At 39.9% G+C, this 23,673-nt stretch overlaps 1 protein-coding gene across 1 annotated transcript in view; it reads right to left on the minus strand.

Moving 5' to 3' along the window:
* Window positions 1–23,240, minus strand: part of slc16a10 (solute carrier family 16 member 10) — a 42,002-nt gene extending 18,762 nt beyond the window's left edge. The window contains exon 1 of the mRNA XM_051409923.1: window positions 22,662–23,240. Within this exon, the coding sequence (XP_051265883.1) occupies window positions 22,662–23,004 (343 nt within the window). The 5' untranslated portion in view covers window positions 23,005–23,240. The remainder of the gene's footprint in view (window positions 1–22,661) is intronic.
* Window positions 23,241–23,673: the final 433 nt, after the last annotated feature.

Raw genomic sequence — 23,673 nt, forward strand, 5'->3', positions numbered from 1 at the left:
ACAGCAGTGAAAACTGCACAAAGCTCTGCCTCTTGTAAACCAGACAGAATGGATTCAAAGCCAATGAATTCTTGAACTGCAGACTTTGAGCTTGAATCTTTTGTGTCCAACAGTCGTCTCATAGGTGTCCTATCAGCAGTAATCGTGATGTTTGACTCTCTTGTGCTGCAAAGAACTGTTGTTCCAAACTTTTTTTGTCTGACGAAGTACTTTTAGCTAACTATTTCAGCAATTTATTCATTACTTTCAGCTAACTATTTCAACAAAATTTCAATAATTTATTCATTACTCTTAGCTAACAGTTTTATTTATTTATTCATTCCTTTTAGCTATTAACTAAGAACACTCAACTATTTCAACTGTTTATTATTTTTAGTTTAGCTAACTAGTTTAACTGTCTATTCATTAGCTAGATGATTATTTTTAACATATTCATTACTTTGAATGGACAACAGTTTATTTATTACTTTTAGTTTAGGTAACTGATTTAACTGCTGATTACTTTTAGCTAACAGTTAAAATACTTTAATAATAGATTTTATGAATTACTTACCATTACCTTACTAACCATTTCAACCATTTTATCCACTACTTTTAGCCTACTATGTGACTATGTCTCTGCTCATTTACTAACTCACGCTCTCTTTATCTCAACACATGGTGTTATTGTGTTACAACTGACACCACAGCTGGTATCTTGGTTATTGTAAATACACTAGATCACCATTACACCATTTATTTCCTCCTAAACATAAATAGTGTATGTAGATATATTTTTTTGTCAAATCATGATTTCTATTTCTGTTAAATTAGTTTAGTAGTAAGTTGTCTGTGAACGCAACTACAGAAGTACCTCCAGGGGTCCAAGTACCACTAAGTGGCAATCACTCGCCGAGAACATCAAATAAGACCAAGTGTGTAAAGCACAGAAAGGCCCAAATGGATCCCTGATGACTTCACTTCAATTTGTGAATAGATTCGGAAAGTGTGCGTTAAAGAAGCTGGTTGAACAGTTATCTATTAACCAAAGTTAATGGAGGCAACTAATGGACGGGCATACTTGGCTCATATTTCCTGGCTTGGTCAAATAAACAGCTTGTCCCTGGAACACATTCTAGGAATCTGTTGACTAAAGATGCTCAGGTTGAAATCTAGTTCCAACTCTGAGAATGAAGACAGGCTTCATTTAACACCAGAAACCACTTAAAACTCTATGTCTGTATATCTCCCCCATGTCTCTGGCTGTTACACTGGAATAAGCACCTGAAGAGGTGGGGAAAAGGTGTTAATAAATCAACTGCTCACACTGCCAATAAAGCAGAAACAGGACCAGATGTTCCTCTGTAATGCCACATCAACCTAAGCTTTGCAGTAGGGTTTATTGTTTCACATTTTACCTGGATGTAGTTGTAAACCGGATTTTTCAAATTAAGTATTTGCTATGTAAATACTGTCAAAAGAAATCCTTAGCTCATTGCTAAATACATTATTGCTCTTGTACAGTTTTTTTTAGTATTCTTTTCTTATCATAGTTTTATATACCTATATTAATGTTATTATTTCTCTTACTTTCTATACTTTATCTGTACTTATTTCTGTAGTTTAACTGAACTTCCCCACTGGGAGTCAATAAAGGTTTATCTTATCTTACTACAGTCCATGTCAAAACTTTGCAATATACTGCATATTTATTAGATTGCACATTTCAGTATCTTAAAATATGTAAATATTTACACACTAATGCTAACAATTTCCACATAACGAAGAGTTAGCCAAAGAGCTTCTTCAGCTTACGAGTCAATTTATTTTTGTAGCACATAAAGAACTATTTAACTTTTATTTCATTCAAGTTTTCGGATATCAACTGAAAATTAGGAACATGCAGTGCAGTGGATTCCATTTGGCTTGGCTAGAGACTAATGTTTCTGCACTGAACAACTACAGCTCCCATGACTTGGACATGTCAGTTGAGTGTGTAGATGTTGAATATGACCAAAAATTTTTCGGTTCAACTTAGAATATGAACAGAAAACCCCATCATGTTTCAACTTTTCAAACAGAAACACAACAGATTAAAGATCTCTGTGCAAAGATACTGTACAATGTGGGATACAAAACAAGAGCATGAGCTATCCTACAGGTAGGGTGGCCATTTCCTTCACATCAAAAAGGAGGACACTTTGCATACACGGGGACACGCAAGCAGATATTTGTTTGGTATGATCCGGTTTGAAATTTTTATGTTTTTCCACCAGATTACATAAAGGTGCATACACATACCACATAGCTAATAATAAATATACAAGATATAGCTCATGACAACGTGCCCTTCCAATTCAGATTACATAGGTCTAATAAACATCATACAGAAACTGTTCTTAATGTTTTTATCTGGATAGATAAAGGGTAAAAAAAATACAGCACCTTCTGTTTCAGATGTATAGGCTTTGCCTATCTACATATGAGTATGAGCATTTTCAGAATTTCAGTCCAACAACGAACATTAGCTCACGTTATGTTCTCTGTCCCTGAGAGCTTGATTGACAACCTGGTGGTAGCAACTGCTGTGATCAAGTGGCTAATTTGAATATTAAAATTAGCCATGTGTTGATAGGTCACAGGAAAATGTAACCAATTAAATTACTTATTTTGACACACATTTTTAGCCAATAAGTACTTAACTAAGAGGTAATGTGTCAAAAGGCAGACCTTTTTAGTTGTTTTCTCAAAAGGAGGACAAATGAGTGTCCAGCTTAAGGCTGTGCCTGCAGCCGGACAGGACATTTAAAAGCCGGACTGTCCGGCCTAAAGCCGGACGAATGGCCACCCTACCTACAGGTGGATGGGAGTTTGTCTCTTGGTTCCATGAAATTAACGGTTCAAGCACACATAACATCAATTGAATAGTCCAAACAGTGCTTCCTATTTTGTGTGAGAACTAAAATGTCATGTAAATTGTATTGGCTTGAGTCTTTATCGTAAGTTTTAACTGCAGTAAAATGCTGAATCGTTTCCCAGACAGACATATGGATTTAACGGTTTCATAAGAGACTGCTGTATCAAAAGTCAAAGTCAGCTTTATTGTCAAATGTATAACTGTATAACTTAACAAAGAGACTGCGCAACAAGAAGACAAAGCACAGACATGCTACACCCATATTGATTTCTCTTCTTTTTTCCCTAAATTGACCCACTGACACATTTTGCCTAGATACTTACACATATAATGTCATTGGGGCTAAACTTCAGCACATGTAATAAAAATGACATAACTACATTGTGTAGAAGCTTGGTGTTAAATTCAGCTGTAATGGGGTTTTCTTATAATTTGTTTTGATATTTAAAGGAATTGTAAAATACTACATTGATTGTTTCATCAATTGTAATAATGAGTGGTGGTCAGTAGTGTAATGTTTTTTAGGTGCTCTTGTGACAACTGTTGTCCCTACTGAAAACATGTAGAGCTGTCAGTCACATCTCATAGAGTTACAGCATCTACAGAGCCAGGTCTAGGTCCAGTGTTACCAGTGTGGAACAACACACACCTCTGGCCACTTCCGTACTGAATGGGGACACATTCATACCAGGGCAAGATCCAGTCTCACCAACATCTCTACAGGCAGAAGTACTGACAGAGCAGTGCACTGCTGCTGCAATAGAACCTCCACCCAGCAGCCTCACCAGCCAGCTCACATTACAATCAGAGTTTCAGACCCACTGACCTGGGGTCAGGAAGTGGACCGTACTGTACTGAACTCACTGTTTTGTTCCCACAAGGCAGAGCAAATTATTCTCCGGTGAAGACAATGAGAGGGAAAGGGAAGTAGAAGTAATCAAAAGCAAAGTGAAGGCTTGTGTTTCCCAGTAAGACTGACCTTGAATTACATCCTGACAGAGGTTTATCTCATTAGTTAAAAAGCCACACTCCTTAAAAAAAACAGGGTTAATAGGTTTGCAAGCTGTGGCCTATGTTAAGCTGAACATGTTTGGCACATAGCTGAAGCTCATTACCAACATCCCTCCTGAGGGGAGCAGCCACAACTGCTGGATCTCCACTGACTGTCAAACTGACTTTTGTCCGCTCTGAAACTTATCACTAGCCAACATAGATGATAGATGTTGTTCTTTGAAAATGTTTAGTCTGGATATGAAAGGGGAGGAGGAGCAACCATTTCAAAAGCCAAAGAAGCACTGAAGTTGATGTTGAACTACATTTCAAGTCATTGCATGCGTTGCCAGGGGCAACTGGTGATTGGAGTGTCGCAGAGTACGTGGGAGAAAGATATTAAATGTACTGAGTGTGTTTTTAGCTCACAGGATTTCCTCATTTTAAATAAAGCCATGTCTTGCAGGGCTCTGCTTGTGCACCTTGGTGTTACACTGATCCAGTCAAGCCTTAATTAGGAAAGCCCCAGTTATTCATTTACTACAGATCCTGACCAATTACCATTCATAATTAATCCCCATTCGGACAGGATTGGGTCAACAGGAGGAGGTACACTGCAAAAAATATCCACCTGAGCTCAGTTAATCCATTTTTCAGCCTTCAAATTTTATTTTTACTGGAAAGTAAGTCAAGTAATGTGGTATGCCAATGCAAATGAACTAATTTTGAGATTAAATCTCATGTCATTTTGTCAATATTAGTGGACTAGTTGGCCCTGTTTAAATATATTGACAAAGGCAGGGTTTGTACTTCATTTTAAGAGTAAAATGTAACCCCTTTTCAGTCACTTTCAAGGTAACTAAACCAAAAACGAAAAAATGCCAAAACAGAAAACCGCCTACATTTTGGGGCCCTTGTCCGTCAAGCTCTAGCTCCATTTCTGGAGTCAAAAAACAACTATGAAGTTCATTTCAAATATTAAAAGGTTGTTGGTTTACATGAGCGATTGTGTGGATAAAACAGCAGTTTATATAGAAATTCAAGCATATTCCTAAACTTGAGAAATAACAGTTAAAATCAAACATTTTCAAAACTTTCAAGACATTGCACAAATTCTACAAACTGTTATGTGGAATTAAATGGGATATTCAGTTTTTTCACTTTTTTGAAAGAGCCGACTGTAAAGTTGTCTGCATACTGCCACATTATCCATGCAATATATCACTCTATTTAGCCAGCTTTAGTCTTATTTAGCAAGCAAGCACACTCTGATGGAGGTTTACCTGGGTGCAGCAGATATCATCCTGCACTTTTTTGAAAAACAAAATGTTCTACACTCAGTATCCACAGTTTATTGACTATTAAACTAATGTTTATGTATAAAATCAGTGGAGTGCCCCTTTAAGACTGATTATGAGACATCATTACAAGTTCGAGCTGACATTTTTGCAGTGTAGGGTGGTATAATCGTTACTGGCACAGGTCCACGGTTTCAGTCCTGTCCACGTCTGTCAAGTCTGATAAGATTTAGGCATCTTTGACTATAATAATTTCCCCTGAAATAAGTAGATGAAGGAAAGCCAGCTGCAGCCTGAATGGATGTTATAAAACAGAGATTCCTGCAGGTGAAGCCTGACTTCTTCTCAGCATGGAAGCACCTGAGGAAATTCTTGCTACTATTGTCAGCTCAAACTTTCAGCCCCTTGATAAAACTGTAGACTTAATGTGGTCTCACTGTACAACAACTGATCCTGTGAAAGTGTGACTTTACAGCTGCTGCTGTTCAATCACAAAGACCCCAGTCATAACCCTAATCAGGGCCTCACGGTGCTGCAGATGCACATCTGGACCTGAATGGACCATATACTATCACAACCATTACTCCATCTCCTGCTCACAGCAGCTGGAAGCCATTTATACTGGGCTGCTCCACTGGAGGCTCCGGAGGGGGAGAAGCAGTGAAAAATGTCAGTTTTTGCATCCCAAGTTCCAACTCGTGTCCTTTATGTGTTTTCTGGCCTCACACCACAGGAAGTGAAACCTTATGCCTGATGACACAGCAAAAAAAAAAGTCGGGAAGCAGCCACAGAGTAATTTATGTCTCTGTTTAAAGTAGAGAGAAAACACATCATATGCATGTTTGGAATGACTTCCTTCTGGAATGAATACAAGAAGTCCATATGAAAAATGTTAAATGGGAGTTGTGTTCCGTGTCAGAGGAACCGGAAGGGGGTGGTGTGTCAGGGCTGGTTGGTGATTGGGAGAGCTTTTCATCCACCTCTTTTTTAAGTGCACAGTATAGAGATGGATTCGGGCCAGTTTGGATACGCCTCTCCTTTAGTCTTTATTCAATAACAGAATTGGTTGCCTGACTAGTGTCTCTCTGAGAGTCAAAGCTTATCACTAATTCCTTCATAAGACAAAAGGACATCAGATAAATAAAAGAAAAATGATAAAATCACTTTTTAAAATGTTTTATTTGACTTGAAAGATATGTATGTAGTTAATCATTAGTGTTTTAAACTAGGTGTAAACCTACCTTGCAACCTTTTAAAGGTCCAGTGTGTCCATTTAGTAGGCTCTATTGGCAGAAACTGAATGTATTAGGTAAGTTTAAGTGTTTTTGTTACCTTAGAATGAGCTAGTTAGTAGTCCCCCATGTTGAAACCCCATGTTTCTATAGTAGCCCAGAACAGATAAGCCAAACACTGGTTCTAGATAGGGCCTTTTGCGTTTTTCACAAACTTCATGGCAACTGTAGTTTCTCCAACACACTTGGAAGGCTGAGTTGTATTCAAACGGTTGCAATCTGCACCGTCCTGTAAAAATTACAAAAACACAATACAAACCTTTGGGGGGTTTTGTGCAGGATAAATAAATCTCATCTGAGCAAAGAGATGTTGGCTATTTTTACATATATTCTATAACACAACACTGAAATATCATCTACTCATAAATTGATTTGACGTTAGCAAACAGACTCCCATGTATAAATCCATTCATTTCGAGTTGTATTTGTGTCGTATTATTGAAACTAAATCCAATACTTACTAATTTTTTTAAAGTTGTAAACTGTAAAACCAAAACAATGACCTAACATATCTAAAATGCTCTGTAGCTGAGGGGAACTTCAGAATTGGGTGATAAAAATATTGATTAGAGTAGCTTAGAAAACTGTGTACAGGTACTAAGTACCCATTTTTAACTGTTTATTATGCCATCCTAATAAATCAAAGGTTGTTTACAGATGACATCCACTGAACCTCTCCGGCAGCCTTACCATGCACATAAAAAGACCAGATTGATCATGTCCCTCAGAATCTTGTTAAGTTGTCTGTTTGGTTTCATATATTGCATGTGATGTATGATATGCATGATGAGCTTTGACCTGTCCTTTACAAACTTGATTACCTCCAGGAAAGTATTGTTATGTAAAGTGCTGCATTCAGGGATGCAGAAGAGAATAAACAAATCAAAGTTTCACCCCGCCCTATTGAGCTTTTGAGGGGAAATGCATAAATAAATGCTTCAATCTTAAAGTCTTAAAGTTTTCCCATTCATCTGCTGAAAGTGGACAGTTTCTCTGTGCTCATTGAACATCTGATTTTAAGGGGCGGGGCCTACCAGCATGATTGGTGACATCACAAATAGTTTGGAAGTCCATCCTGGTCCAGTAAGCAACTTGTACAATGTGATGTAGAAACCTAAAGCCTGAAAGCAGTGCACATCCACTGAGAATGGACTTTACAGTGAAGTAGGAGACATCTTGTGTCCAGCAGAGACATTGGTGTCCTAGTTTGTGCTAGTGCTAGAACAACATTATACAGTGTATTAAATTTAATGTCCGCCTTTCTTTCTCACACATGCCTTATTGCAAAAATGTCAGAACTGTAATGGAAGTATGATCAAATACATCACATTGCAGTGGAACACCTCCCCTGTGCTCCCTCTGGAGGGGGCTGAATCAAATCCAATTGACCGTATTGACTGTTTAATATCTAAATAATATCTTGGTGCATTCACTGACTCAATGATTCTGTGCAAGAAATACACACCTTCAATCCCCTCCTGTCAATCAACATGGTTGTCATACTGACTACAGGGGACCTGAGAGCAGGCTCTCACATCCATTTGCTTGTGCGTTCTCCAGCCCCATCAGACCACAGCCTGTGTGGCCTGATGGTGTGTGTCAAGTGCAGGAGGCACACTGAAGTGCTGCTCTGCTCCCAACATGTTTGCCCGCTGTTGGCTTTATCTCTCGACAACCTTCACCTAAACTCGGGCTCAAGCTTACACACGCCTGAGATCAAACGGCCTGTCAAACATTAACCTGTGTGGGCTTGAAATTTGTCAAGGTTTTTCAGACTGATTCGATCCATGTAGTGTTTTTTTTTGTTTGTTTTTTTTTAGAATGAAGTTTCCCATGCAGGCCAGCTGTTAGAGCTCCTGATTCTGTCTTTTATAGGACATACAGAAACAGGCATGTTTTGTTTAACCCAATATACATAATTTAATAGGAGACATGAATATCTGCTTTGAAAAGAAAGTATAAAATGGCACAAATATACAGAAAGTGATGCTATTTTAGGTTTTTGTGAAAAGAAAAAAATTATCTGCTCATATATGGCTACTTGTTACTTGTATTCTTAAACATTTAAACTGTTTTTTTTCCTTCTTTGCATTACCATGACCTGTTAGAGAAATGTGGCTTATTTTCTTTGGCCATGTAAACCGTTGAACAGGTTTTACAAAGATTATGTGCTGCTGCATGACAAATACTGTTGCAGTAGCAGCAGTATAGGTGCCGAAGGGAGAAGTCTGACTACTGACTAACTTCATATAAACAGTTTTCTGCCACTTTACATTGAGCTGAAAAGAATTAGGAAAAGGCAGAAAGAAATCCCAAGTGTGGAAAAACTAGACAGGGAATCTTCTCTGATCTGATCAAGCTTCAATGGGTTCTGCCTGGAAGAGCAAAAATCATATTTATGATCCCTCATGACAGGGAACAATTGCACTAGCAGCACCACAGGGAGGCAAACATATTCTATCTTGTTAATATTTAGAAGAGTTAACATCCACTCTGCACAAACACACATGGGTCAGGGTCATATTTCTTTTTGGTGGATTTATAGCACTTAAAGGACTTGTGAAGTTAGCAGATTCCAACCAAACTGAATACCGCTCGCCTTCCAACTGGTGGCTGTGAAACTCGAAAAAACACGAAAAGGCCCTATTCTAGGGCCAGTGTTTGGTTTGTCCGTTTTGGGCTACTGTACAAACATGGCAGTTCAACATGGTGGCCTCCATAGAAGAGGACCCACTCCCTCTGTAGATAAAAACGGCTCATTCTAAGGTAACGAAAACAGAATTCTTATATTCAGGTAGAGTGGCAACGATAAGTGGATTAGTCGATTGAAAGGAAAATTAGTAGCCAACTATTCTGATAATGGATTAAAGCTGCAGTAGGACATTTTTATAAAAAATAGGTTTTTGTCATATATACTGAAACTTTCACTATATCCTGACAGTAGAATGCGAGACAGAAATCAGGTTCCTCTGGCTTCTCCTAGTGCTCCTAATTTACAAGAATCCACCTGGCCTGAACAAAAACAACCAGTCAGAACCAAGAAAGATATAAAGACAATGGGTTGGAGGCTTGAAGATAGTGATCGCTCAGTCTCATTCCTAGGGTCCCAAACATCAGTATTTGACTCTCTGGGAATGCGACTCAAAAAACAACGATCTTTCTTAGTATCAGCTTGTTATATGTAAGAATTTTCTGCTTTTCTTTGTAATTTATGATAGTAAATGAAGATTCTTTGTGAAAAAAGCAATCTGAAGATGTCACTTTGGGCACTGGGAAACTGTGAGGAGCATTTTTCACAATTGATGGTTAAAATAATCAGCAGATTAACCAATAATGAAAATTGTTAGTTGCAGCCCTATATTCAGGTGATTAGAACCTAACAGAAACATACCTATTAATATTATATTCCATTAGTGCCAATAGATCATCCTGATTGTTACACACTGGACTTTTAAACTACATTAATGTTGGCAGAGGCACATCAGCTACCCTGTAGAGAAGTCTGTTGCTGTGCATGGAAGTGATGGTGAAACACATATGCTGGCTGCCTCACTTCCTGCATAGCAGACAGCGATACTAAAACAATATTTTCAACATTAACCATACAGTCAGTGTGTCAGTTTCACACCCAGGGACAAAACATCGGCCTCCTCTGTCGTTCTCCCTTCGATGTGGTCCTTTCACACCGAATGAAAACAGCATTCAGCCAAATTACAGTCAGATAGACACCTTGTTATTGACACGAACGTCAGTCAACCACATGAGTTGAGGTTACTTCAGATTCATCAAAACAGCTCAATCAAAGACTCTAAAGTCCCTGTTTGGTCCAGAGGTCTTTGGCTGCTCTAACATTAGCAAGACAGGCTTTTATTGCACGAGGCCCAGGACTGACCCCATCTGCCATTCCCACAGGGAGAGAACCAGAGCCTGTAGCACAGATGTGCAGGCCACTGACCCTGACAGTTCAGACCAGTCTATGGGCTGGTCCTCCCCGCCCCAGCATTACACATTATGATTGGTTGATTGCGATTTCCAATTTCCCAGTTTCATGTGCGTTATCTTTTGGCACTAGAGAAGGTAACAGCTGCCACGAGAGGGCTGATGACGTCTATCAGCCTGTTGAGATAAACCTGTCTACTACAGAATATGGGGAATGCATCGGTGTCCCACTTGGTCCTGTCAAATAAAAGTATAATTTATATTTTCTCTCAGCACTTTTCAAGCACTGTCAAGTTAACTAAACCAATTAAGGAAACATGCCGGAACAAAACAATGCCCCCTTTTTATTTTCACACCCATGTCAATCAATCTAGCCCTGGTGTGACACTACAGGAGACAACAAACAAATATGACAACGGGATCATTTAATTTCAAATATTATAAAGATTTTTGGTTTACATGAATGGTTGTGTAGATGAAACAGCATATTATGTTGAAAACCATAGATTACATTAAAATTCAAGCATATTCTGTATATAAGTCATAACTGTGAGAACATAGCAGTTCAAATTAAAGTCCCCTCCAGTCAAAAATCTGTTTTTCTTCTTGTTCCTACAGTGTGATGTTTGATCTTCACTGTGCAGAATGACGTATGTGCAGAGTTTGACACTAGAAGGATGTTTTCACATTCATCTGCTGAAAGTGGAAAGTTTCTCTGTGCTCATTGAACATCTGATTTTAAGGGGGAGGGGCCTACCAGCATGATTTGTGACATCGCAGATAGTTTAGAAGTCAATGCTGGTCCAGTATGCAACTTATACCTGAATGAAGCAGTGCACATCCACTGAGAATGGACTTCATAGTGAAGTAGTAGACTTCTGTGTGCAGCAGGAAAACTTAAGATACATTTGCATATTCAGAGATTCTGGAAGTTTTAATGAGGTAGAATGAGTAGATACCTTTTTAAGGATTTTATTGTGGAAATTATATTTCTTTTGTGGGTAAAAACATATCAGACAAACATTATTGTTCCAAGCAGACTATTTTTATAAGTTATAATATATGTCTGGAGGGGATCTTCAAACAACGGTTTTCTTTAGTGTTGATAATGTGCTGTATAATTATAGGGCCTGTTTTTGTTTGAGCAATGTGATCACAGATAGAACAGGTCTGACTAGCTAACACTGTAGGGATCCTGCTGAGACAAAAATGTGCTTTAAAGCACAGGTTCACAGTATGTTTTTTATGCTTAAATCTCCTTATGGTTAATCATAACGAATCCTTCTGCAGCTACCAGCTTAGTGTTAGTTAATGAAATAACGGTGAACTCTGTGGGGCTGCAAAGAAGCAATTTTCCGCCTTATCAGAACAGGAAATTAGGATTAAATCATACAAACTACAGGCACTAATTAAGAGAAATTATTAAAGCAATACATGTCAAATCTACAGTCTATGTGAAAGCTATCAAGCAACCTAACTTGTGACCTGAAATGATGCACACGGCTAACTTTTTGTGCCACCTCAACTAAATGGCATTAAACTGCTGACACAAGCTGAGATTCTTCCTGAGACTCAGAGGCTGTCAAGATCATCTGATCACAGCTTCCCTATATGAAATGTCACAGCTAGACAGGCATCAGGTCAGAAAGTAATCCAGGGTCATAATCATTCTCCCTGACAAGCGTGCTGAACAGGCATCAATGGTCTCTCATTGTGTTTCCAGCGGGAGTCCTTCAACAACAGTCATGGTTCCCAGAGTGAGAGGACACACATGGGCCATACTAATTTGATTAAAACTGGACTCAAGGGAGATTTTCATTTCTGAAGGAATTTCAAATGCTACCACAAAAATGACATGCTGTGACACATTGTCCTTAACACACACCGTTTACCAGGAAATTAACACTATGTTTGAATCTATAAGACTCACATGGAACACATGCTTTTTTTTTTGACAGATATGAGCGTGCAGATGCTTTTTATTCAATAGTCTATAGGTCCAGTTTCTCAGTTAAGTCTGATACTGGATCAGCGTTTTTTTCTCTTTTTTTTTTCTGATTACAAAAGTAGAGATAAAGAACGATTTAGGACATTAAATTAACAGCTTTAATAATAAGATACTACAGTTTATGAGAGGCTGTTCCTGTATAACTGCTCACAACTTGACATATACTGTATAAGAGAAAAGTCGATAAAATAGTCACAAGCCCAAATTATCCCTTTAATAACTTAACATTTGGTGGTTTTGCATTAGATTCACTGCTGCACTTTATCACTTACAGTACATATATATCAGAAAGCGCTGTTTTCATGTGGAGGTAGTTTCTAAACATAAGCCGCTTCAACAGCATGTAGGTTTGACTATCAGAAGAAGCGTGTTGAAACATGTGCGTTGGTATTTCCTCACAACACAGGGAGCGCAGATAGGTTTTTAATGTGTAGTAGCCTATATCTCAGCAATATATTCAGTAGTGGCTTCTACAGTGAGCGTGCAGTCTCCAGGAAGAACAAACGTATACATATAGCTACTTTAATGAGAAATCATTAAACAGTAACTGAACAACTAGTGATTCAGTGATCTCTCTATGTTTTATGGTTGGTTTACTGTGCACCTTCATGACTGTACCTTTTAATTACAACATTCAAATTGCAAATAAAGTAAAATTAAACCAGAGAGAATCGCCCCCAAAACTGACTCATCATAACACGAGGTAGCATTATACACTGGGATATTACACCCCACTGAAAAAGCATGGGTAGGCTTTTTAATATATCACTAATTATGGCCACAGTAGTCTCATATCTTAAACACAGAAGGGCAGGTTCCATACAGGTCTGAGATAAAGTCTCACTTATGCCAAAAACAACCTCCCTATACTGGAGTTTAGGGCTGTAATCTCCCAGTCAACTAGTCGATTTATTGGTCGATACGTTCTGGCTCTTGCCGTGTTCATTTCATCAGGTGGAAAGCACTAATTGCTTATGGGGGTGTTTTGAGAGCAGCCCTGTTTCACAGGTAACAGTCCGTTCTTCAGAACACCCCCCTTGTTTTCACTTTTTTTGGATTAGCCCAACCCACTGGAGACAGATTGAAGAATGTACTAGAAGGACTTGGTCTGGTGGTTTGCTGAATATTTATTTAATTGTGAGCGTTTAATTTACAGTCAGTCTTCCTCTACCATGTCAAAGACATCGGCAGTGTGGCAGCATTTTACAAAAATAGATAACGGAAAAAAAGTTGAATGCAAAGTTTGCATATCATAGCTCGACTACAAACATGGCATACATATATATAAAAACGGTAAGCTAACTTGTCTGCGTTAGGTTTCCCCGTCTGTTTTGAATAGGCTATATTATGAACATATCAGAATTGGAATATTTCACTGCTTTAGTCTAATAATCGTTTTAGAACTGCAAGCGCACCCGTCCGCAACGACGGTAGCATCCCCCAGACACACCCAGACCACGCTGGATGTTAAGCCTCCTCTATCATCCAAACGCAAAAATAATATCATGGAAGGAATTGTCGACTTCATTGCTCAAGATATGAGGCCCATTGCTGTTGTGGAGGGCCAAGGTTTTAAGAACTTGTTAAAAGTTTTGGAACCTGGATATACAGTGCCAGCACGCCACACAATCATGCATGCACTGACTGCAAAATATGAGGGACTCAAAGAGAAAGTTCTTAGAATGGAGTCCTATATGACAGTGACTGCCCATTTCATTGATGGAGACTGGAAAGCACAAAGTCTTGTGCTTGAGTCAAAACAAATAGAAGAGACGCACACAGGAAGAAACATTGCTGCGCGACTATCTGAAGTTGCTGATACCTTTGAAATTCCAGAAGCAAAGAGAGTTTCTGTTGTATGTGACAATGCGGCTAATATGGCACTCTGTGTGGAAACACTAAAGGAATCACATGAATGGCCAGAGATGCAGTGCGCCGGGCACACTTTGCAGCTCTGTATTAACGCTGCACTCAAACAAGAGCCAATTTGTTGTGCCGTGGCTGCATCACGTCATCTGGTGGGACATTTCAAAAAGGGGCACAAAGCAAAAACTGGGCTAAAACAAAAGCAGGAGCAGCAAAATGTCCCTCAGCATGAACTAATTCAGGATCTGTCTACACGTTGGAACTCAACATTTTCAACGTTGGAGCGACTGCTGGAGCATCACTGGCCCATTACCGCAGGGCTGTCTGACCCAAACTTTACGAAGAAGAGCGACAGCAGTACACTGGACCTTACCACAGCACACTGGAATGCAGTAGAGGACATTAAAAATGTGCTGAAACCGATGACAACCCTGACCGAGCTGCTGTCTGAAGAGGACAACACGTCCCTGTCTGCAACAGTACCCATGCTGGCAAACTTGAAGAAACGTCACCTGGCCATCACGGATGATGACAGCCCCATTACCAAAAAAATGAAAAGCAAGCTGGTCGAAGAAATTGGCAGTAGGTGGGAGTTTAAAAACCGAATGATGATGACTAACAGTGCAGTAGTAGACCCTCGTTTTAAGCAGCTGTCTTTTCTTGATGATGCCAAACGAGACGAGGCCTATACAGTAGTTGCACAGCTGGCAGAAAGACTGAGTGCACTCAGCGCAGCCACAGGCACAGGTGAACCTGGAGATGAGGAGCAACATGTGTCAAAAAAACAGAAAACCGACAAAGAGAAGGAGATTGCTATGCTGTTGTGCGGAGATGAGGAAGATCTGGTTTCTACAGAATCAGGTGGGAGAAGCACCGAAGAAATGAAAAACTATCTTCAGGACAGAACCAAAATTGAATCTGGATTATTGGGGTGGTGGAAAAAAAACCAAGACAGATACCCGAGCCTGGCCCGAGTTGCAAAGCGACTGCTCTGTATCCCTGCAACATCCACGCCTTCTGAACGCATTTTCTCCAAGGCAGGATTTATTGTCAATAAAGCAAGAAGCTGTCTCCTTCCAAAGAATGTGGATATGCTGGTGTTTCTTGCACACAACACAGAAAAGTGTGGATAGTTTGTGGACAGTGGACACTGATTGTACTCTCTGTGAGTGAGTAGCCATTTGTTTATTTTATTGTTTTTACATTATTGCACATTTATTTGAAATACTTGTGGATTTGGGCATTTGATTTATTTATTTTTGTATTTGTTCTGAGTGAGCCTTCCTTGTTGTTGTTATGCACTTTATTTTGTTTCGGTTTAAAATTTGGCTAAATAACATGTTGTACTTTTATGGTTCACTTTTATTATTGTGCACATTTATTTCTAGTATTATTTATTGGATTTGGGCACTTTATTTTTTAATTTTTTTGGAGCCTAATGCGCAATTGTGCTGTGCCCACTGTTTGTATTTGTTTTGAGCCTATGCTTTATTTTTCAGTTATGCACTTTATTTCGTTTCTGCTCTCTTCTTGATCTGGTTTGTTTAATAAATATTCTTTTTTTATTAACGTGGAGGTGCCTTTTGTGTTTAAGAGTAAAAGCTTTAAGTTAATAGTCTAATCGTGTCTCAGCCGCGAAGCTGGCGGACAAGGCTACCAAGTACTGCGCAGCTAATTAATCTAACACCCCCCGTCGATTTTTAGTCGAAATTTCAGGACTTCAGTCGACCAAGATTTTCTTTGGTTGATTACAGCCCTACTGGAGTTATGCACTAAACCTGTGATAAGGAGCATGCTAAATTTCCTGCTAAAGTAATATCGTACCTTCTCATACCATCTTCAGTTGTCAATCAGCAGTGCGTACTATCTTTACCCTATAGAGCCATACAAGCAGACAACAGATAGAGGGGCGGTGTCAGTGCGGATGGAAGGGAAACTGCAATCTTAAGATAAACTGAGGTCATGTCGGGATATGGTGGGCTGTTCCTCTTTCAAAACAGTGTGAAATGCTACGGGTCTGTCTGTTATAGTTTTCAGTTAGTTCAGCCAAAAGGTAGAGAAAATACCCATTGTAGGTTGACAAAGATCGAGGTGATGTCTCAGAATAGCTTTATTTTGTCTGCTAAAACCGAAAGATATCTCTCTTGACTTTTCCCTTACAAAGTTATCATTAACAACAGAATTTTCTATGTCAGTAACTTTAAAATAAAATCCATCTCATCCATTATAATATGATTATGATGAGTGATGATAAACACTGAGATCAACTTATTTACATAACTATAAGTCATCCGTAATCATCTCATCACTATGGGAGCTAATCAAATCATCCTATAGCCCTCACAGTGCTAATTACACCAAATATCCGATGGAGTTCATTATAGTCTCGTTCACTTCTGTCCATTAAAATCTATTTTTTCTCCTCCCCTCTCTAAGACAAAAATACCACTGTGGGAAGGAAAGGGATCCCATTATAATGATTCATGTCTGTCCGGCCACTCATCCTGCCTGTCAAGGCAACTGGCCCCTCCTGCCATCCTTGGCACTTTCTCTGCAGAGGAAGTACTACTTCAAAACCTCTCAACAAGTCGTTCCTGCTCTCACCTGATGCAGGCAAATAGGGCATATCAGGAAATGCACTGTTATTGTTATCAGAAAAGCGAGACAGCACGATACCGACTAAATATAAACCTGAGTTTTTAAATCTAAACTTTTACATCTTCAGTGTCAGACGTCTGCATTTCAGCTGCAGATTTTTAATCTAAAACAGGGATATTGGTGTAATTCTATATTGAGTATTGTGGAGGTTATATTAGCATTACTGATCTAGACTTAACACACACAGAAAACTGAGAAAACCCTGGTGTCCTCACGAGAGGTTCATACCAAGGTGTTGATGTCATACTACGGGAGAAAAAGCTGACAAGACATTGCAAAAAGTTATACAGCAAGTGACAACATACTCCATGACACACCAAGTGGAACGATCAGGGAGACTACAATACTACAAGCCCATTGTCTAGAAATCCTCTGCATCCTGCCTCGATGAATACCATTTGTGACTGGATGAAGCACTGAGAGCAGGGCTGCGGGTGCTTTGGATGCAGGCTGACAGCTGGATGACAGCTGGCAGTGACGCAGCTCTCACACTGGATTACAGAGTAAGAGCACAAGGAAGAGAGAAACACTTTACGTGGTGCTCGCGCAGCACACTCATTTAAAGCACGCAAGTTGGTTTCAAACATCGTCTGTGAGAGGTGAGAAACCACGTTCTCACACTGTGAAGGAGGTGTAGCAAACCAGACGTGTGCCAGTGAAAAGGGAAGACAGCGAGAGAAAACAGCACTTTAGGCCATGTGAAAATCAGTGTTTTTACCCTTAATGGTGTCCTGTTGAGTTTTCTTGTAAACAAACCAAAGTTCTGTTTACATTTCTCACCAAAGCGCACTGTGTGAATCTTTGTGGTCTAACCGACATGCTGAATGTATTTCCTCCCTAAACAAAATTAAATTAGTATTTTAAATCCAGCATTGTTTATTTGCAGTCTTCTTCTTCTGCTCTGCCTTGGAATACTGAGAAACCTACGGCAGGAATGCAACGCGTCAACCATGTGCATCCTCATAACACAAGGGGGACGAGGAGCTCCATAGTTGAGATGGAACCAATCTGATCCAATATCAGTACGCCGATACTGACGTAATCCACTCAGCAGATATCAGACAGACATCGCCAATCCACGAACCAATCCAGATTCCAATCCATAGTGTTGTTATCGGTGCCTCCAGGTTTTTGCTGAAGTTTTTTGGGATTGTTGAGGCCTAAAATGCCTGATTTCACGGCAGCTTTTCTAAAACATTTAATTAATACCACTACAAAGAAATCCAGCAGACGCCATATTATTTTGTTTCCCACAATTATACTGTGAGTTAGATGCACAGGTGGAGCTTGTGGCGGACCATAAATATGCCATAACATAACATGAGACTGAGTGAGCTTGGAACAGTTGGCTAACTCAACACGTCCTTAGTCTGGAGACCATGGCACCCATAAATGACAACTTTTTGTGCCCGGTTAGCTCAGTCGGTAGAGCTGGTGACCCATATACGGAGTTGCTGCAGCGGCCTGGGTTCAAGTCTGACCTACGGCCCTTTGCTGTGTGTCATCCCCTCTCTCTCTCTACCCACCTTTCCTGTCGATCTTAGCTGTCTCTGTCCAATCTGCATAAAAAGGGCCAAAAATAAAATAAAGACAACTTTTGACAGAATAAAGCAACACAAAGCCAAATGGCTTGGTTCCATATGTGTGATGTTTAAAATGCAGATCTCCATCAAAGGCCTAAGGGCCTCATGGAAATGAATCCCAGAAGCAGCTAACCAAGATGAGACAGCTGTGTGTGAACAGTAAGATGAGTGATTGAGGTTGAGACGAGCAGCAGCCATGTGCCTTTCTTTTCTCTTTACTGGACCAGCTTTGGTCCAGGCCTGATCCTGGAGCACAACGAAGCACACATTTGAGCACATTGGCAATATATTGGTATTCCGACTACCTAAGCTTAAAACCGAGCTGCGGTCAAGACCACCTTTGTCAAGACCAGATCAATTCCAAAAGGAGCCAGGTTCAAAGGTTTGGAGAGACCCAAATGATTACGTAACATGCTGAATCAAACCAGCTCCAAAAGGCACAGTGTGTTCTTTTTCACTATAAAACTACTACTCTGCACCACTGGCTAATGACTAACTTATATGATATATTATATTTAGTAGTATTTTATTGGAAATTATTATTATTATTATTTTTTACTTAACTCATTTATTTTTCTCATTCTTGTTACTTCCACTTCATTCTAGGTTTTTGCAGGATTAAAACCTATTAAGGGATAAGAGGCATACAAAATAGCCAAATAAATGCTCTCAATATTAAATTATGTCTCGTTCAAGAGTTATGTTATTAGACTGTAGTTATATTTAGCACACAAAGCCGTGTCAAGTGCCCTTATATTACTTGTGAAAACAGAAAAAGAAGCAAAACCCTTGGCAGAAGTTAAGTCTTGAGTGCAACTGTCGTCCCCCTCCTCCCCACATTCCCTTCGTCCAGTTGTCTCAGCCCCACTTGGGGAAGACATCACTCATCAAGACAGAGCACCAATGAACTCTGGACACTCGGGGGGGTGTGTGTGTGTGTGTGTGTGTGTGTGTGTGTGTGTGTGTACATCATATCCAAGGCAGACTGAGCAGTGTATGTGACAGGGAAAAGAAAAAGATTCTGACCAAATTGAAATTAAACCAAATTGAAATTAAACATATAATCTCCTCCTCTCCCCATGTACTTCCACGACTCATTTTTGCTTGTTCTGGCGGGGGTTTTCTTCCATTTTTTTTCCTTCTTCTTCTATGGTACGTATGCCCAACTTCCTGTAATTGGTCCGAAAGTCCGAACCATCCAAAAAGTGTTTTCATACCGTAAACGACCCGAACCATGGTTCAATTTGATTCGGACCGAGACCACCTCTTTAGTTCGGACCAAATTTTGGTCTTTTGATCCGGACCGTGGTCCGTGGCACCTTTCTCACCTACAATTTTGGTTCGGACCAAACTGAAAAGTCCGAAGGTCCGGACCAAAAGAGGTATGTGTGAAGTAAGGCTGTAAAGAATGTCATATTTTGACACATCTGTGTGTGTAACTGAGCCCCGCCCTCGGTCAGACAGACACACAGACCTGCAGATCTTTATACAGACAGAGAGCAAGCAGAGGAGAGATACGGGGACACTGTGGTAACCTGGTCACTATGTTTTTATGGTTCTTCGAATGTTGATTTAAAATTCAAATATCAACGTTATTAACGAAGCTTCCAGCTTTGGTACAGACCTTATAATAGTGGGAGCATCCACATCCATCAGTGATGTATGCCTTTAAAGGCAGACAAGCAGGACGGTAGAACAATACGAACAAAATGCAGATGTTCATACAATCGCTGTGGAAAAAGTAAAATCTGAAGGGTGTAAGGGCCCTTTAACATTGAACTCATCATGTTATGGCAGCTTTTCAGTCTACACACAACCTATCCTTAAACTTTTTAGGTTCTATACAGACCAAAAAAAGGGTTTCCATTACAGTTCTACTCTGTCTATACACTCATCTGCCGAACAGTGGCACCAACAACAGCTGTTTACAATCACAGCAGAACATCAGCTCATCATTCACCTCTCCCTCTCTCCTACACACACACACACACACACACACAAGGAAGAGGGTGTAACCTTTGCCTTGACCCTGACCCCCCAATCTCCTCCCTGCACTAACCCCTTCATGACTCTGACAAGCTTTTCATGAACATGAATACAGAGAAACATGGAAACCCTTCCATCATTTATATTCACAGCCCAGGTGTGAGACAAGTAAAGATAATAACCTTTTAACATCCTATACACCAACACCACAAATTAACATACAATGTAAAACCTAATGAGTTAGTTCAACTCAAACTGTTTGAAGAAAACCAATTGCCTTAAACCGTTTGAGTTTATTAACTAAAACTATTTTGATAATTGATTTGAGTAAAATATTTATTGTTATGGTAACTTGGGTAAATGAAGTTATTGGTACCAATCCCATTCAGTTAATTAAAGTTAAAACTAGTATGTTACACTCCTCAGCAGTATTTCTCCAAACTTATTTAAAATGTGTAAACAGAATTTATCTGAATGAAGTATATATAAGTTTATATGTTTTTTGACCCTACTCTTACTACTACTTAACCCCTTACCCCTACTAAAGCAAATTATTACATTACCTGTCAAAACAGCTGACCTATGATAAAAATTATTTGTAACTGATTATCAAAATGGTAGCCAACAAACTTTCTGTGTTTTCTTATGTGACTAACATTAAGTGTTTACACTTTGAGGGATCATTAAGAATTATTGGATGCATACCTAATCTATACAGCAATATAGCACTGACCTTATGTTTCTGTAATGATATAAAGTCAACTTCAAGAAAATGAGTCAATGGAACAAACTGGAATTATATCACCAATACTTAAGATACTGCACAAATTTAAGTTCACTCAAACTAACCTTATTTAGAGGATTCATTTATGTTAACTTTCTTCTTTTATTAAGATGTGTTGTCAGGTTTTACAATGTAGTATCATTTGTGAATTACTTTTGTAGAAATGTGTCTTTAGTTTCAGCATATGTCATAGAGACATTCATAATACACAAGTACCCTATACACAATATCACGTTAACCTACTGTGCAAAGAAGTTAAGCAAAGTCAGGCTCCTGGCCAGTCTATATCTAGTCTACCAGATCCTACTTTCATTTATTAACTTGACAGCACCTGGCTGGGACAAAGGATTTCTTGGAGGCATTTCTATTAGCAGTCAGTAGTCTATAAACAGCTCCCTGAAGGTGAGGCTCAAATACACTGTACAGTGGCTGAGAAGGATCATTAATTCGGTCAGCTTTACTTCTCAAGAGCTTTGTAGCTTCTTGAGATTGTGGAGGCCATGTGCACAATCGTCTGCAGTTTATTCCTCCTCTCGATGTTCAGATTAGCATACCACAAGATGTGAAGAAAATATATGATGCTTTCCGCCAGGCTCTTACACACAGTTTCCAGAATTTTATTATCATCAAGTGGAGAAATCTCACAGTTTACACCCAACACATCTCTCTCGTGTCTCCCCATGTATCCAGACAGTCACTGAAAGTATGCCGCAACTGTGAACTTTCACACAGCACCACGGTTTCTGAGAGAAACCAGTACAACCACATTCAACTATTGCCCCCTCTTATAGCACTGTGGCATTACCTGCCCGCCAAAAATAATTCCACCACGTATATCCTCACAGTCGTGTCCTTTAACCACAGTTACCTCCCTCCCTCTCGAGCCGCATTCTGTAATACAGGAAACGACATATCGTATTACTTGCTAGCTGACGTTAGCTAAGTCAACTAACTAATGTATAGTTGGATAAAACTGTAATTAGTTACAGTTACTCACTCTGCCGTTAAAGGCCATTAAATAATGCAGCAGCAATGACTTTACACAGAAGTGGACAGCATGTGAGTGTGGAAGGCTAAAGTCACCGGTTCATTTCCCCGCCACTGACCGTTCAACGTAACGTGTCCGTGAGCAACACCGTTAACGTTAACGTTACGTTTAATTGAGTCTTACTGGCGGGAGTTAGCTTACACACATAAATGACATTTCTTGTGTGAATGCAGCTGAATAACAGACGGTAAACCATTACAGGCTGATATTTAAACATATTTACGAGAACGTACAGTTATGCGTCACCTGAAGTTGAGGACGGCACCGTCCCCCCCCTTAGCCCCCCTTACCCCCCTCCCCCGGTCTCACTCACATGTCTTGAAGCGGAGGTCTTCATCGGTCTCGGAGCCGAACTCTCGGATGAGAGAGAGGAAGAGTATACCGAAGGCGTTCTGGATACCGAACACCGAGCCGTTACACCACATCGCAGCCAGCATAACCACCCATCCCCAGCCGCCCTCGGGGTGCACAAACTCGACCTCCTCTGCCCCCGGAGCAGCGGTTTGTTCCGGGACGGTCACTTTGCTGTCCCCGTTCTCCTTCTTCTCCTCCCCATCCTCCTCCTCCTGCGGCCGCTTCTCCTCTGCGGGCACGGCGGCGGGCACCTCAACCTTACCCGCTGTGTCACCTTCTGGCATGTTGTTTCCTTCTGTCATTGTCTTTTTAAATGTCAGGTTAATATTAAAGAGCAGAGGCAGCGGTTGGAGGTATGTAGCCTACAGTGAAGGCTGAAATGAAAATTGAAATGCAGGTTATGTCTGAGTAATGGATGAAGTTGCGTCCATTGAGGTGAAGCTGTAGTTAGAGCTGTGTTGGTGCTGCTGCATCTGTTCCTACAGTAACTGTCAAATAGCTGCTGTTGCATTATTATAAATAGACAACGCGGAGGGGCGGGGCTACGGGGAGCCCTGCAGCTGATTGGACACTGTCAACTACCGTGACGACCAAGTATTGAAATAGTCTTTTAGATATCGCTTTAGTTTATGCGTTTACACGACTAGTAATAAAAAAAAAAGGAGCGTATATACACAGACTAATGCTTACCCCTTTAACAGCCCCCCCACTGCCGTTAAGAAAGGTCTCACTTCCCCCTTTTCTAGCTGCTAAAAATAGACAAACTGCCAGGCAAGCAGATGGACATGTGCAGTGAGCAGAACATTTCACATAATAAGTGACTGAAGTGTGGTTGGAGATCATAAGAATAAAACCCACAAATTTTACATAAGCACTTTCATATGTCATGAGACACACTGACAAATCATTTTTAGATCATTTTGTAAAATGATGTTGATGTAAAATGTACAAAATATGTAATTTGACTACAA

The sequence above is a fragment of the Dicentrarchus labrax genome, unplaced genomic scaffold, assembly GCF_905237075.1.
Source record: "Dicentrarchus labrax unplaced genomic scaffold, dlabrax2021, whole genome shotgun sequence".
In the NCBI taxonomy this organism is placed as follows: Eukaryota; Metazoa; Chordata; class Actinopteri; family Moronidae; genus Dicentrarchus; species Dicentrarchus labrax.